This window comes from Bos grunniens, chromosome 2 (genome assembly GCF_055505025.1).
Source record: "Bos grunniens cultivar Pamir isolate PY7600 chromosome 2, Bosgru_T2T1.0, whole genome shotgun sequence".
Taxonomy (NCBI): domain Eukaryota; kingdom Metazoa; phylum Chordata; class Mammalia; order Artiodactyla; family Bovidae; genus Bos; species Bos grunniens.
This window is the reverse complement of record NC_141166.1, coordinates 15,978,684-15,993,887: the sequence shown is the minus strand read 5'-3', so window position 1 is coordinate 15,993,887 and position 15,204 is coordinate 15,978,684. Positions and strand designations below refer to the sequence as shown.

The window sequence follows — 15,204 nt, the reverse complement described above, 5'->3', positions numbered from 1 at the left end:
CTGCCTCTGCAGCCACCATGGTGCCTGTGAAAAAGCTTGTGGTGAAGGTGGGCAAGAAAAAAAGAAGCAGGTCCTGAAGTTTCCTCTTGACTGTACCCATCCTGAGAAGACGGACTCATGGATGCTGCCAGTTTTGAGCAGTTACTTCAAGAGACAAAGTGAAAGGAAAAACTGGGAATCTTGGGGAAGGGTCAGTGACAATCAAAAGAAGAGTAAGCAAAATTACTGCAACTTCTGTGGTGCCTTTTTCCAAAGGTATTTGAAATATCTCACCAAAAAAATATTTGAAGAAGAATAATCCATGTGATTGGTTGCATGGAGTTGCTAACAGCAAAGAAAGTTACCAATTGAACTACTTCCAGATTAACCAAGATGAAGAAAAGGAGGAAGAGGAGGATGAAAACTCAGTTATCTTGGGGGGAGGGGCTTTCTTGGTGGCTCAGTGGTAAAGAATCCACCTTCCAATGCAGGGGATATGAGTTCAACCCCTGGTCCCAGAAGGTCTCACATGCCTCGGAGCAACTACTGAAGCCCACGCACCTAGAGCCCATACTCCAAAAGCAGCCCATGCAACAAAAGAAGGCACCTCAATGAGAAGTCCACGCAGCAACCAGAGAGTAGCCCCCACGCACCACAACTAGAGAAAAGCCCACGCAGCAACAAAGACCCAGCACAGCCATAAATAAATAGATACAATTTTAAAGCCCTCCAAACTCAGTTATCTGGAATATTTTGTATGGGTTCTTGAATAAAACTCAGGAACCAAAATAAATAAATAAGATGGACAAAAAGCCAAGTTCTGGGTAGGTGCTTGATTACCCCCAAAGCAATCTCCTGTCCTTCTCCTAATTCTTCCTGTGATTTGAAGTGTGTGTACCCATGAGGCACCCTAGACAGGGCCATGACCATTCTAGGTGGCAAAGAGGAGACTTTCCATCCTAAACGTCTGCAGCCTGGGTTAGGCACTGGAACGCTGGAGAACTCGACACTCAGGAAGACCCAAGTGCTCATGACCTCACCAGGTGTGCCAATGTGTAAGTGATCAGTCAGCCCCCCAGGAGGTTTCTGTGCAGTCCTCCTCCAAATGGAGATCTGTGCAGTTTTGGGGGACAGAGGTACACCCCTCCCCCTCCCACCCACACCCCCACTCACGCATTCATTCATTCTTCCACTGCTGCATTTCCAGAATGTTGCACAGAGCCTGGGACATAAGTCTCAATAAATAAATGATAGAAGAACAAGTTTTTACATGCAACACGCCCTTATTGATTGTCTGCTGCTCTTAGCCCTGTGCTAAGAGAGAGTGTACGGATGGTGCACATAAAGGAACTAGCCCTGACAGCTCTCTCCCAAGATCACCCAGGGGGCTTCTAAATCCTCCCAGCTCTTCCCACCCCAGACCCAGCTTCCACTGGTTGCCACGCTTCAGGCATCAGGACTTTCCCCAGAACTGAGGTAATGCCCAAGCACCCCACGCATCATGGAACCCGGGAAGGCAGCATGCCCGCAGCCACAATTCTTCAAATCCTGTAACTTTCATGCCCGGTCCATCCTCCAGCCACGCTTCCCCGTCTTCTCAAACCCTCAAACACAGCCATCTCCCGCCTCCCAATGCCCTACATCTACCTGGGGGTTATACCCGACGCGGCCAGCAGGTGGCGCGGAGACTCCCTTTTCCCCTTCGCTGGACTGGACTCCGGACCCCACCAGGACCCCGTCCCTCCCTCCTCTTGTCCCCAGCAGGGACAGGCGTGGACTCTGTGACCTCTAACTGACCCCTCTCCTTCCTGCTGGCTCCTGCGATGAGGCCTGAGGAGACTCCAGTTGCTCCTGCAGGCCCCGGGTTTTCTTTTCCTGCCTGGTGGGTGAGGAGGGTCCCTAAGGGGCCAAGCTGCAGCTGGTGGGGCGGGGCTGGGCGGGGTTGGGCTGAAAGCAGCTGCCAGGGAGAGAGAAAGAGAAAGAAGAAAGGGGAGAGAGAGAAAAAAGAGAGAGAAGAGGGAAAGGAGAGGAAGGGCGAGGCGCTCTGGTTCCCGGCTCCTATCCCAAACAGGTGGAGATCCCAGCTGAAGCTCACCCCAGGATAAGGTATGTAGTTGAGTAAACAGAGGGGCGGGGGTGTCAGCTAGCCAAGCAGAGCAGGCCTGGGGGTACTGAGGGGCTGGTGCTCAGCCAGAACCCTTGAGCCCCCTCCCATCTCAGCCCTTCCAAGGTGACCAAATAGAGACTTGGGGGCAGTACAGGGAGTTGTAGGATGGGCATTAGGAGATGAGGGCTCTATTGCTGCTCTGGACTTGGCTCTGTGAATCTGCACCAAGCTCTTCTCCTCTCTGAACCTCAGGTTCAGAGAGACAGAGGCAGGGGGAATCCTGAATGTGTTGTGGGATAACTTTGCAAGGTGTCCCCTTTTCAAAAAGAATTAGGTCTTCCAGGGGCTTCTGAAGACCAGAAGGCTTTTAAGACCCAAAGGGATGCTCATGGTGGGATTTCAAACAATGGGGGAGGGGGCTCATTGAGAGAGAAGGCTGGTCCCTCCCTGTCAGGGGCCCTAAGGCCCTGGTCTGTTCTTCGCTACTCAGCCTTGTTTCTCTGACTGGGACTCAGCGTGAAGAGTGACACAGGGTGGGGGGTGGGGGGGCTTTCCCAGGAGTCTGGTGCTCCAGAGATGCTCTCATTATTAGGGAGAGGGTGGTGGGTGCAGCGTGAGGGCGTTTCTCTGCCACTCCAAGATCAGAAGAGTGGATGAGACCGAAGGATGTGTGGGCCGAGGCAGGCAGTGGTAGGCATATGGATGTCCCCAGGGTGATGATGGAGGGGTACTCAAGCCCTTTCTGAACTGTGGCTGCCCTTTAGAGTCATTAGCTCATTCACTGCATTCAACCAGGGCCTGAAGGGCGGGGGTCAGGGGGTTGCTGGAACAACTCCTCCCTCATCCCTGCTGTTGAGAAGAGATTGTTCCAGATTGTTCTCTCTCTGGGGAGAAGCTGGCGCAGGCAGTTCTAGGATCTCAGGGATCCCAAGTGGGGAGACAGTCCAGTCAGGCACAGGATGGGGAGTCAGATGGGCCTGTATTCCCATCCTGGCTCTGCTGTGGATCCTTGGGCAAGTCCAAGCTGCTGGCTCCTGTGCAAAATGGGGATAGCAGAGCGGGCCCTGACAGGGCTGCAGGCCCTCTCGTGCATCTGGCACCTCGGGGATGCTCACTGTGGAGAGAAAAACGGAGGCCCAAGAAGGGGAAGGACTGGCCTGGGGTCTCAGGCCCTGGCCCTCACTCTCCCTCTTCCCAGCCTCAGGGTAAACACTGAGCACCCTAGCACCTACTGAGCACTCTATAGAGTCACCCCCATCCCTACTGGGATTGCTCCCCGCTGCTCCCTCCTGCCCCAATCTGCAAAGCCTGCTTGTTCTGGGGCAGGGGCAGACTGAGGGTGGGGACCCCCAGGCGAGGGGGCACAGAGGAGAGTCTCCGTGGCACTCGCCCTCCCTCTCCCCGCCGACAAAGGGCAGCGGTGGCGGCCGGGTCAGGGCTGCGCGCGGCGGGCACAGGCGCTGCGAGGCCGGGGCTCACTCAGCACGGCGGGGCGCCTAGAGCCCGGCTCGGGCTCGGGCACAGGCGAGAGGGTGGGAGCGCCAGCTGGCGCAGCCGCGCGGGCCGGGTCGGGGCCCTCGGGGTGGGGGTGGCTGGGGGGCGCCCTCCGGCCCTCACCCCGCCCCCGCGCCTCTCCCCGCAGCGGGGGCGCCCCGCCCCCCTGGGCGCCCGACGTGGACGCGGTCGCCGCCGCCGCCGCCGCCGCCGTGCGGGAGTCGCTGTCCGCGAAGCCGACATGCAGGCGGCGCGGGGCGGCGCGGGGCGGCCGGACCGGGCGGGCGGCGGGCCGGAGCGCCAGCGCGAGCGGCCGCCGGGCGCCGGAGCCGCGTCCGCCTGCGCCGCCCCGGGCCGGCCGGCCGGAGCCGCCGCCATGCACCCCGGCCCGCCCCGCGCCGCGCTCCGCCTGTGGCTGGGCTGCGTCTGCCTCGCGCTGGTGCAGGCGGGTAAGGGGGCCCCGGGCGGGGGCGCGGGTGGGCGTCCTCCGGTCCCTTCCGGGCTCCCTGGGGACCCCGTGTCTGGCCCGCTCACTGATCCCCCTTTGCCGCACCTCCAGCCCCTTTCCTGCCTACTTGACCCCCGACCCGACCTCCAGCTCTCAGACCCCCTCCCGCCACCCCTGGCTCTGGGATCTAGGGTCTTGGGATCCCCAGCCCCCTCCTCTGTTGCCCTGACCCCAGGCCTTTCCTTCAGGAGCCCTGGCTCCTTTCTGTGGCCCAGGGAGCAGCTGAGGACACGGTCCCCGCACCTCAGGCCTCTCTCCCTGTCCCCAAAGCCTTGCAGGCCAACTCTGCAGGTCGGAGTGGCCTGGGTCCTGCGGGGGAGAGTGGGGAGAGGATTGGCACCCTAGGGCACCGGGAGGTGGGGGGGTGGACCCCGAGCCTGGAGGCTGGTTTCCCCCTGGGGCCTGGCCTCCCGGGCACTCTGCCTCTCCTGATGCCCTGTGCCAGTCCCTTCTGGCTGCTGCCGCCTTGCTAGTATCCCTTCCTGCCCCCCTCCCTGGACCAGTGCTGTCTCCCTGCTCCTGCCCTGTGTCTGTCCCCCGTACCCCCTTGCCTCTTCTTGGGTGCAGTGTCTGCTGCCCCTGTCTGTGTATCTCTGTCTCTCTTGGACTCCACGTCTGGCTTTGTGTCCCCAGGCCCCATGCCTACGGGGCAAGGGGGGCGGCTCTAGGCTTAGGTCTTCTTCCCCTTTCAGCGCCTGCCCCTGGGGGATACAGAAGCTTCAGTGATTCTGCTGCCCCTCTCTTGGAAGGTTTTTGCTTCTCTAACCCCCACCATCCCCCTCACTCTCATTTCCTCTGGTCCTCTTTGTTCTGTCCCCACTTCCAAAAGGCCCTACCCTGTTCCCTTGACTCTCCTGTAGGGGCTCTGCTCTCAGTGACCCCGTCTTCCTCTGCTGCCTCCCCACCTGCTTCCTGGGGTTGGTAGGGTCTGGAGAAGGCCCTTCCCTGGGCTTCTCCTGCCTGGCCCTCCACAATCCTGGGGCTTCCTCTCTCAAGCCTCAGTCCCATCCCAGGGCTCGCCCAGCTAGACTCTTCTCGACCTCTGGGTCTTTCTCCTTCCCTCAAGGTCACTCACTTGACAGTGCTGTTTGTAGCAAGAGCCCTGGACTGGGAGGCCTTCTAACCGCTTTCACCAGACTCACCTTCAGCTCCTGCAACCCTGGCCACCTATGTGTCCTCCGTGCCTGTCCTCCACCCCACTCCCCACCTCCCACTGACCCTCCATGAGCCCTGGCCCTGGCCCAGGCTCATCAATTTTAGTTGGACTCTAGTGGGGCCAGTTGTGGCCAGCACGGGCCTCTGCCCTAGATTCAAGGAGCCTGGGGCTTCTCAGGCCTGGCTCTTCAGCCCCTAAGAAACTGAGACCACCCCGGGTGCCAGTCCCACCAGAGGCCTGGATTTCTTCCTTGTCACCACATAGCCACCTCAGGTTCGCCTTTCATACTTATGAGACGGTGGATCTGCACCTCACAGCAGGGGTGCTCAGACTCAGATGCCTCCCCACCCCCAGACAGCCCCTCGGCCCCAGTGAACGTCACCGTCAGGCACCTCAAGGCCAACTCTGCGGTGGTAAGCTGGGATGTCTTGGAGGACGAGGTTGTCATCGGATTTGCCATCTCTCAGCAGGTAACCCTCAAGGGGCCCTGGGAGGGAAGAACACATCCAGATACAAGTGATGGTTGGGAGAGGAGGGAAGCAGAAAGACAGAGGAACAAGGAGCAAGAGAGATGGGCAGAAAGCTGCATAGGGGGCTGGGAAAAGAGGCCCCAGAAGGGAAATCTATGGTTGGAACCTAGGAATTAGGGGCAGGATTTTGATCGTAAACAGACGTGAGTTTAGGACCTGGTTCCAGTCCATGGGGTCGCAAAGAGTTGGACACGACTGAGCAACTAACACACCAGTTCTCTTGGGTTTCCCTCGTGGCTGAGTGGTAAACAATCCACCTGCCAGTGCAGGCGACTCGGGTTCCATCCCTGGGTCAGGAGAACCCCTGGAGAAGGAAATGGCAACCCACTCCAGTATTCTTGTCTGGGAAATCCCATGGACAGAGGAGCCCGGCGGGCCACAGTCCATGGGGTCACAAAGAGCCGGGCATGATTTAGTAACTAAACAAAACAACCACCACCACCAGTTCTCTCAAGATAAATGTCCTTGGACAGCTTCTGAAACCTCTCTGAGCCTATCTCCTGGCCTGTAAAATGGAGAGGTGGATACCTACCTGCAGAGGTGATGGGATGCTTGAGTCAGATTGTGGCTGTAGGGGGTTTAGCATGGTAGCCAGGGTGAAGCCTCATCACTGCTGGAGAGGTGGGCAGATGTGGCATGGTGGCCTGGGCACTGAAACCTGGGGCCCGGCTTTGCTCTCGGCAGAAGAAGGACGTGCGGATGCTGCGCTTCATCCAGGAGGTGAACACCACCACCCGCTCGTGCGCGCTCTGGGACCTGGAGGAGGACACGGAGTACATCGTGCACGTGCAGGCCATATCCATCCAGGGTCAGAGTCCCGCCAGCGAGCCCGTGCTCTTCAAGACGCCGCGCGAGGCTGAGAAGATGGCCTCGAAGAACAAAGGCAGGCCCAGGCCACCATCAGCACGGGATGGGGTGTGGGGAGGGGTGGTCCAGACTGGAAGGGTGCATGGCTGACAGAAAGCACAAAACCCGCCCCCCATCCCTCCTCAGGGCCCTGCCACCTAGTCAGACAGCCCCCTGAGAGAGGGAGGTCCACTCAGGTCCCCCAAACAATGGGACTCAAACTCGCAGCTTTAAGTCCAGTTACTGCCCCCTAAGTAGCCATCAGTATGTTCTCGAATCTCTTTTTGGGCACAAGTAGAAATAAGCCCTGATGCCAGGAGAGATTGAAGGCAGGAGGAGAAGGGGACAACAGAGGATGAGGTGGTTGGATGGCATCACCGACTCAATGGCATGAGTTTGAGTAAACTCTGGGGAGTTGGTGATGGACAGGGAGCCTGGTGTGCTGCAGTCCATGGAGTTGCAAAGAATCAGACACGACTGAGCGACTGAACTGAGAAATAGCACTTAAATTGGGGCTTGGCCCTCAATGGGTGGCTATTGGAGGGGCAGGGAGTCCCAGACCTAGTGACCTAGCATCTCTCTCCATGCAGATGAGGTGACCATGAAGGAGATGGGGAGGAACCAACAGCTGCGGACGGGCGAGGTGCTGATCATCGTCGTGGTCCTGTTCATGTGGGCCGGTGAGTCGGGCCCCGAGCTCCCCTTCACTTCACCTGGTGGGAGGGGGAAATGGGGGACCCTGACCAGACCCTTTTCTCATGGAAATGAAGGACGAGGGGCTTAGAGACAGTGAGAGAGGAGGATTTAGGAACCTAAGTTCTGCTCTGGTGGGCCAGATCTGATCCTTTCTGTAACTCACCCCTCACCAAAAAAAAAAAACAATTCAGTAGCTGCCTGGGTGGGGTTGGCCAAAAGGTTCATTTGGTTTTTCCCAGAACGTTATACAGAAAACCCTGAACGAACTTTTTGGCCAACCCAATAGGATTCTGTGAGTGCTTGTCCTCCCTCGCCCTCAAAGCAGCCATGGCTACAGCAGCCTCTCCGTCGGAGCACCTCAGGCTTGGGCCCCCTCTTATCCCACTCATCTGTCTAGACACAGCTCTGAGACCGCCTGCATGAAGCCTCCCAATCCGTGCATTAGAATGTTTCTCCTGCTTCCAGGCTCCCATGGCACACTGTGGTGCTCCTCTCTGAATGTAGCTCTTCCTAGCTAAGTTAGTTGGGCTCCTCCCTCTCTCTTTTCCCACTTGTCTGTGAGCTCCCTGAGGACAGAGACCCCTCAACCTAACCAGAATTTACTGAACAGCCACTCCATTCCAGAGAGAAGTGCTACAGCTGGGACCAAGAAGAGTCAGGTGCTTGTAAGGATCTCAGCCTGGGCGATGCCAGGCCGATATTTAACTATAACTTGACGTGATGAGTGCGGTCAGAGCATCAGGCATGGGAGCAGAGGACAGGGACTTCATTCTGGGGCTTGGAGTAGAAATCAAGAAAAACCCAGAGAGGAGGTAAATGGGGATTGTGTTTTGAAGGATGAGTAGGAGTTCACCAAGCAGCCAAAAAAGAAACGGTGTTTGGGGCATAGCGTGTGTAAGAAATGAATTAAGCTCAGTCTGGCTCAGTGCAGCTGTGACCCTAGAGAAAAGGTAGAGAGTGAGAAGGAAAGGATGGTGAGGCTGTGGACTGAAGTCTTTTTGAAGGAATTAAATACCATGTCAAAGTTATATTAACATCCATGGTTGAGAGGGCATCCGCGGTTGTTGAGGCATATGGAAAAATATGTTCTATAGATGCAAAGAGAAGCAGACGCTTGAAAGAGAAAGGAAAAGCAAAGGATTGTACAAAAGGGGAGCTTTGCTTATGTGGCGTGCTATTAGACTTGGCACAGATAGTATTCACATAATTGAAACAATATAAAATAATGAATTAACCCCAAATTGTGGTGTAATTCTGCTAGAATGATGGGGGAGGAAGTTGAGGGGGGTTGGTGGGCTTTGTCTCCCATGGAGGGGACATCAACAGATAATCTCTCAAACAGACCAAGAAATAGCACTCTATTAGAGTTCCCTGGTTGCCTAATGGTTAGGATTTTGAGCTTTCACTGCTGTGACCTGGGTTCAGTCCCTGGTCAAGGAACTAAGATCCCGCAAGCCATGCCAAAAGAGAAAAATAAAAAGCACTGTAAATCAAGTATAGAGGTGAAAATAGGGAAGGCCTCTATGAGAGTTGGAAGTGGTTGCCTTAATATTACACTAATGGCCTTTCAAAAACTGAAAAAGTATTAGTTTAACAGCGTTAAACATTTAGGAGAGTGCAGGCCCCGGAGTGCACCCCCCAGCTGGACCCTGTGACGGTGAGTGAGTTATCTGAGCTCTGCCTCAGGTCCTCCTTGGTAACCTGGGGAGGGTAATAACTGGTGCCCCCCGAGAGCTGTGAGGGCTCAGCGAGGTGGACTGTCAGGCCCTGGCACGTGCTAGATGGATACTCTCATTGTTCTTTGCTCTAAAGGAAAGGGGAGCCCTCTGAGGTTTAGAAAAGGGAAGGGAGGAGACAGCGTCAGAAGGGTGTTGTGGGAAGGCCGGTGAGGTGAAGGGGTTTCGGGGCTAGGGACAGGTGGACATGGGAGCCAGAGGCAGCCTCCTGCAACGGAGCGGGTGAGAGGCCACCGCAGGAGAGCTCAGCCGGGTCTAGGGGGAATGAGGCGGAGGGGCAGGGACTGGGGCTCTGGCCTCTGACTCCTCCCCCTTGTCCCCTGCAGGTGTCATCGCCCTCTTCTGCCGCCAGTATGACATCATCAAGGACAACGAACCCAACAACAACAAGGAAAAAACCAAGAGTGCGTCAGAAACCAGCACACCAGAGCACCAAGGCGGGGGGCTTCTCCGTAGCAAGGTGAGGGCAAGGTCTGAACCCTGGGGCTGGCTCCCTGGTAGTCCCTGGGCTACCGAGGCGTCAGCTCGGGGCCTGGCGTGGCTGCCGCAGGACAGAGCCCAGCTTGGCCACTGCCCGTGTGACCCAGGGCAAGCTGCAGATTGATTTTGGACCCTCTCCTTTTGCAGAGTGCCAGGGGCCAGGAGGGGTTTAACCAGAGTGCAGCAAATAGGGGGGGCAGAGTTCCTGGTTGACGCGGGATGACGAGAGTCGGGGTTCTGGGCTCCTTCTGCTCCTGCTCTGCTGTGTGACCTTGGGCAGGTGCTTCACCTCTTTGTACCTTCGTTTCCTCTCCTGTAAAACAGATATGAAAACCCTTTCAGTGCTTGCTCTGGGCAGCTCAGAAGGAAGACGTAGAGAATGGGAGAGAATCTCATGGTTCTGACGATGGTTGTCCAACAAACATCTGGCCCTCTCCACATTTCCTCCCCTCTCCGTCTCCTTACACCCTCTGGCTTCCTGTCCTCTCTCTCGGCTTCTATCTGGCACTTTCCTGAAGCCTCTTACTAACCCCCATCTCCAGAGGCACCTCAGCAATGTCAGTGGCTGAGGCTATGCTCAAGAGGCATATCTGCAGGAGGTGAGAGAACCGGCCGGCGGGGCGGCTCTGCTGGGGCCCATCCTGGCCATTCAGCTCAGTGAGGCCGGAGGCTGGGCGTGAGAAGGCAGAGACCAGGCACCCAGGCGAGGCTCCTGCTTGCCTTCCACCTGAGACAAGAGCCTGGCTTTTAGGCTGCAACCCTGCTGCTCCCTTCCTTCTGGCGTCTTCTCCCTGTTTCCAAACCTTGCAAGAACTCTGTTCAATTCAGCCCTGGCCGCTTCTCTCATTTCTTCCCTCCCAGTTTCCAAACAAGCCCTCGGTGAACATCATCGAAGCGTGACTGCCTGTCTGCAGGAAGAAGGATTTTATTTTTCTTCTCTGCTGGTCCCTGGGTCCATGGGCTCAGGGAGAGAGGGGACTGCCGAGGTTGGAGATGGGGAGGCCCCGCTAGCTGCAGTCTCCCTCTGGACTCCCATCCTGGTCTGATGACGAAGGCTAAACTACAGACCCCAACTCTGCAAAAAATAAAACAAGCCACCAAACTAAAAGGCCTGACCCCATTCTGGAAAAGGCAAAGCTGCATGAGACACAGCCTTCTTTCTGCCTCCTCGCCTCTCCTGGACTGGCCTCCTCTCTGAGAAAATGCACAAAGCTCCTGGGAGCTGACACGCAACTGGACTGACAGAAGCTGTGTCTTTCAGGGAAGCTGTGGGGCTGCCTGCCGGGCAGAGTCCTGGCTGCCATCAAGCCTTCGCTGGATCCAGCCATCAAGGACTTGTTTGTGGTGCGATGCACAACTTTGCGAGTGTGTAAGATGTTTTCTGTTCTGTTTCTTTTGGAAAACACAATTGAAGGGCTTCACTCCAGAGGGCAGAGGGATTCCCCGACTAGTGGCCTGTATCTTCTACCTTCTTTGACCCTTGTTTTTGACTGTAAGATCATCAGTCTGGGGTCTGAAGAAGACAGAATGGGAAAGAGACCTTTGAAGGTATGGGCTCCATTTCTTTAGAAAAAAAATCTCTTGGAGTTGCAACAGTGCTGGCTTGCACAACTGAAAAGATACGTCCACATGGGATACCCTGGGGGCTGCTCATCACCCCCTCCGGGTTGGACTCTGCTGGAAGGCAGGCCCAAGCCATTCACCATGGACAGTCAGCAGTCCCAGCCTCTGGGGTCTCCATATCTTGCCATCTCATCCAGGGTTCTGTGAAAGCTCCCCAGGGTCCTCATGTCCTTCCCTAGAGCCTGAGTGGTGTGAGGTGATGGGTCCCTCCCTCCACTGCCTCTTTCTGGTTTAAAACACAAATGGTGCTTGCTAAGGGAGGGCAGAGCCTTCCCTGGGACTGACAAGTTACGGCTGCGGAGTGCCTGCGTGGGAAGAGACGGACCTCTGCGTCTTCCATCGGTGACTGAGGACGAGCGTGTGGGAGACCGCGCTTGGCACAAGCCTGGCACACCATAGGCGCCCAGTGCATACCTGTGGAACTGAACGATAAGAGCAATGGCCCCCAAGCTAGAGAGCTGAAAGCCATTACCCCTGACCACCCCTTCCTTCCGGTCTACAAGAGCTCTCATGGCTGGGGCAGCCGCCCCTCTGCTTTGCCCAAGTGTGGAGCACAGGGAGGGAGGAGACACAGGGTAAAAGGCAGATGTCGACAACACTAAGGGCTTCCTCATGGGAGGGCATGAGGCTCTACTCATTGTCTTGTGACTTCCATCCCTGCTGAATGGGGCTGCAAGGCCAAGGCTCCTTAGGGCAGAGGTCCTTACCTCTGATCCAGTTAGAGCAATAACCACTTTTTAAATGTAAAATAAAAAGACAAATGAAAAGGCACATCCTCGTCTTCTGGTAAATGCCCAAATGTTGCCCTCTTTTTCTGGCAGTTGGCAGCAAGTCAGGATGTGTGGAGGAGGGAGGCAGTTCTCCGTTTTGGCCTGCAGCTTCTTTAGGGACAAGCCTGCCAGCCAAGCTGGAGTTGGAAGGGAAATCTCTAACAGATGGGGGTGCACGTGTAGGAGGAGAAAATAGCTGCTCTATCCTATGACTGAGCCCCTCCCCCCACCACCCCAACCGAGGTTGGGCTGCCTCATCACATAGGTATGCAGGCTGGAGCTCAGTTTTTAAAACAAAGGGTTTTCCCCTCTGGATGGGGTTGGTGCTTTCCCTGGCCAAAGGAATGCACACAGCCCTGCTTCTCCCAGCATGAGGAGGAAGTCAGGAAGAACTGCAGGAGCTGCTGGCTGCTGCAGCTCAGAATTCACAGCATGCTGTTAAGGCTGTTAAAGGAACATCATTCTGATCCCACAGCAGGCTGGAAGGTAGAGTAATGATGCCATTAGCCAATGAGCAGACCAGTAAATGGGGCACCTTGAACATTTCTGTCTAGAGCAGGGAGGAGCTTAGAAAACATCAAGTGAGTGGGGCTTAGAGTAGGCTATTCTGGAAGGTTTTGAGAGCAGAGGGAAGCAGGTCTTGGAGTCTGGGTAAGAAAGTGGGAAATTGATTAGCACACAGAACTCCAAGCCAGACCTCAAAGAGGTACTTCCCAGGCCCTCTGAGCCTGTCCAGTGCCAGAGGATGGAGAATGTCCAGGCTGGCATCGGGTATAGACGGCTATCCGTGGGGTCCTGGGAGTGCCGCTTGCAGTCTTCACCTTGTCAGTGCCTGAAGCACATCATCTTAGGGCTTGAGGGGAGTGGCGCAAACCACACTCCTAACTCAGTTCCATTCCCTGTAGTCATCTCCCTAAACTCCCAAGTTCCCCAACAATTGAGCTGGTCTCCAGTTAACTGGAGTTGCGCAGTGGAACCCGACCACTGTGACTTGGGCTGTCCCCTTTCTTCAGCCCTCACTTCGATCTACAGATTCCCCACAGCTTGGGAAGGGCCCAGGCAAGCCTCCTGAGACTGAGACCCCTGCCCTGCAAGACCACAGCAGGCCTGCAGGCGGATTGCTGGACTGAGGCCGGAGACCTTCAGGCCAGTTACTTCTCTGAGGGGGTCCTGGTCTCCTCTGTCAAAAACAAGAGGGTAAGAACAGAGGATTCCCAGACCTCACCCCCGCTAGAGTAGGAGCCAAAGCACTTCCCTCTGAGAACAGCGGGGAGACCCCAGGGTCTGAGGAGAGGAAGAAGGACTGGTGAATCTCCACGGGGCAGGAGGCTTTCCTTTCTCCAGTCCAGTCCCCTCCCAAAGCTCCAGACCCCAGCTTTTCAGTGTGGGCCTCCCCTGACACTGGGAAAGATTTAGAGCAAAAGGAGAAGGGGGCAGCAGAGGATTAGATGGTTGGATAGAATCACCAACTCAAAGGACATGAATTTGAGCTAACTCTGGGAGACAGTGGAGGACAGAGGAACCTGGCATGCTGCAGTCTGTGGGCTTGCAGAGTCAGACATGACTTAGCAACTGAGCAACAGCTCCTCTCAAATCCACTTTAAAGATGTCTAGTTCAGTCCTTTACAGAAATATGTGGGATCTCACCCCTCCAGTCATGTGATGTTTCAGACCTCTACTTTCTCATCCTCTTTAAATCTATTTGACAGATTTTGGATTTTGCTTTTAAAAAGTGGCCTCCAAGAACAAAATGCTTCTGTAAACAGGACAACCCTCTCTCCCAAGCTCCATGGGTATAATATGCCCAAACCCTTGTTATTTGAAGATCTTTGTATACAAATAATTCCTTAATGATTCAGCATTTCAGGACTAGATGGCTTTAAAGATTATCCAAAAGATGACATTCCACTGCTTCCCAACAGGTGCTCGGATGGTCAGATTTTCTGTCTGTGGCACGTTCCAGTTGTCACAGGGTGAGGACAGGTGGGGAGGATTGACAAGGCGGGAGCTTTTAGTTAAGGAATTCCACTGTTAGCCAGCTGATACTTCCTGTGACAAATGGACATTTTTTTCCTGACAGGTGTTCTGGCCTACAAAGCAGGCATACCCTAGAATCAGCTTAGGAATAATTGCCTCCTCTTAGAAAAGCAGGACAGCACTAAGAAAAGCAGGGGACTCTGCTTTCTAGTTTTAGATGGTTGGGATTTTTTCTTCCTGTACAAGCTCACAAGAGGCTGGTTAGAAAATGAGCTTTTAGAGAAGGTCCACTTCTCCTCCTCCTTACTTCTCCACAACATAAACTGAGGGTAAGGGACATCACCAGCTCGGAGAACCCCACCTGGTCTCTGAAACCTTTGATGCCTACAGTAACACACTGTTAAAAAGGAAATAAGCGGTTACTGGACAAAGGAACACCTACGCCTGCAAGGACAAAATGGGTATGTGTATATATGCGAGTCAAGAAACCCTTGGGTTCAGACAAGACTATCAAATAGCTGGGTATTTAGCAAATTAATATTGAGCCTTTCGCCTGCACTATAGAATACATGTTAGACAAAACTTACGGCACAGCAGGACAGAGACCCTGTCCAAACACGTTGCTCCTTATTTCCTCAGCACAAGCTGAGACGGTGAACGCAGTGGCAAATGCAGTGACAGCTTCTGCCTTCCCCTTCATCCTGCTCCTGAGGTGAGTCTAAGAAGCTTAGGTTCACAAAAGGGATCTAAGCAAGAAACGCTGTGTCTCCCGCATCTACCCACACTTATCTGACCTTCGCCCCAGGTTCTAGGAGCGGATTTCTGGAGAGGCTGGGTTAAGAACAACTATCAGTTCTGGTTTCTCACATCCCTTTCAAAGGAAGACGGCCCCAGGTAGCTCGGCTTCTTCCTCAGTCAGTGCTGGCGCTGGGGGCAGAGCCACAGGGGGCAGCTGTCCAGCCACAGGAAGGAATCACGGCAACGCCTGTGTGACGGGCCGAGCCCTCCCCCCACTCTGCAGAAACAGCAGCACAGGGATATTTCAGGCTCGCTCTGTGTCAGGCTCCTGACGTGCACTATATGTAGCTGCAAATCCCAATCAATCTCAACATTTCTTAACTGCTGGAACGCCTTTCTCAACACTGTAATTTACCCTCAGAAGAATTGGGAGCACACACCCTCGCCTCCCCAATGCCACGTTCTACTAACTGCCACCCCCTCCCACACCCCACCAACCTACCTACGTAGAGAAGGAAGGAACCCTCCCCTAGAGGCCGCAACAGAAGGCCATAGTACATAAGC

At 55.2% G+C, this 15,204-nt stretch overlaps 1 protein-coding gene and 1 pseudogene across 5 annotated transcripts; both read left to right on the top strand.

The window, feature by feature from the left end:
- Window positions 1-17: 17 nt before the first annotated feature.
- LOC147377630 (large ribosomal subunit protein eL22 pseudogene) lies at window positions 18-795 on the top strand (annotated as a pseudogene). The gene has a single exon (XR_015139894.1). The product of XR_015139894.1 is annotated as a large ribosomal subunit protein eL22 pseudogene (transcript).
- An 887-nt stretch (window positions 796-1,682) lies between these two features.
- FNDC5 (fibronectin type III domain containing 5) lies at window positions 1,683-11,926 on the top strand. Of its 4 annotated transcripts, none has more exons than XM_086334894.1 (6): window positions 1,683-1,861; window positions 5,599-5,714; window positions 6,459-6,657; window positions 7,211-7,300; window positions 9,379-9,512; window positions 10,394-11,926. In XM_086334894.1, exons 3-6 carry the CDS (start codon window positions 6,474-6,476, stop codon window positions 10,430-10,432), a joined length of 447 nt encoding a protein of 148 aa, XP_086191020.1. In that variant the 5' UTR covers window positions 1,683-1,861; window positions 5,599-5,714; window positions 6,459-6,473; the 3' UTR covers window positions 10,433-11,926. The 4 variants fall into 4 exon arrangements, with proteins under 4 accessions (XP_086191020.1, XP_086191023.1, XP_086191011.1 ...); XM_086334897.1 differs by lacking the exon at window positions 1,683-1,861 and adding an exon at window positions 1,962-2,085; XM_086334885.1 differs by lacking the exon at window positions 1,683-1,861 and adding an exon at window positions 3,720-4,029 and having other exon boundaries at window positions 9,857-11,926.
- Window positions 11,927-15,204: the final 3,278 nt, after the last annotated feature.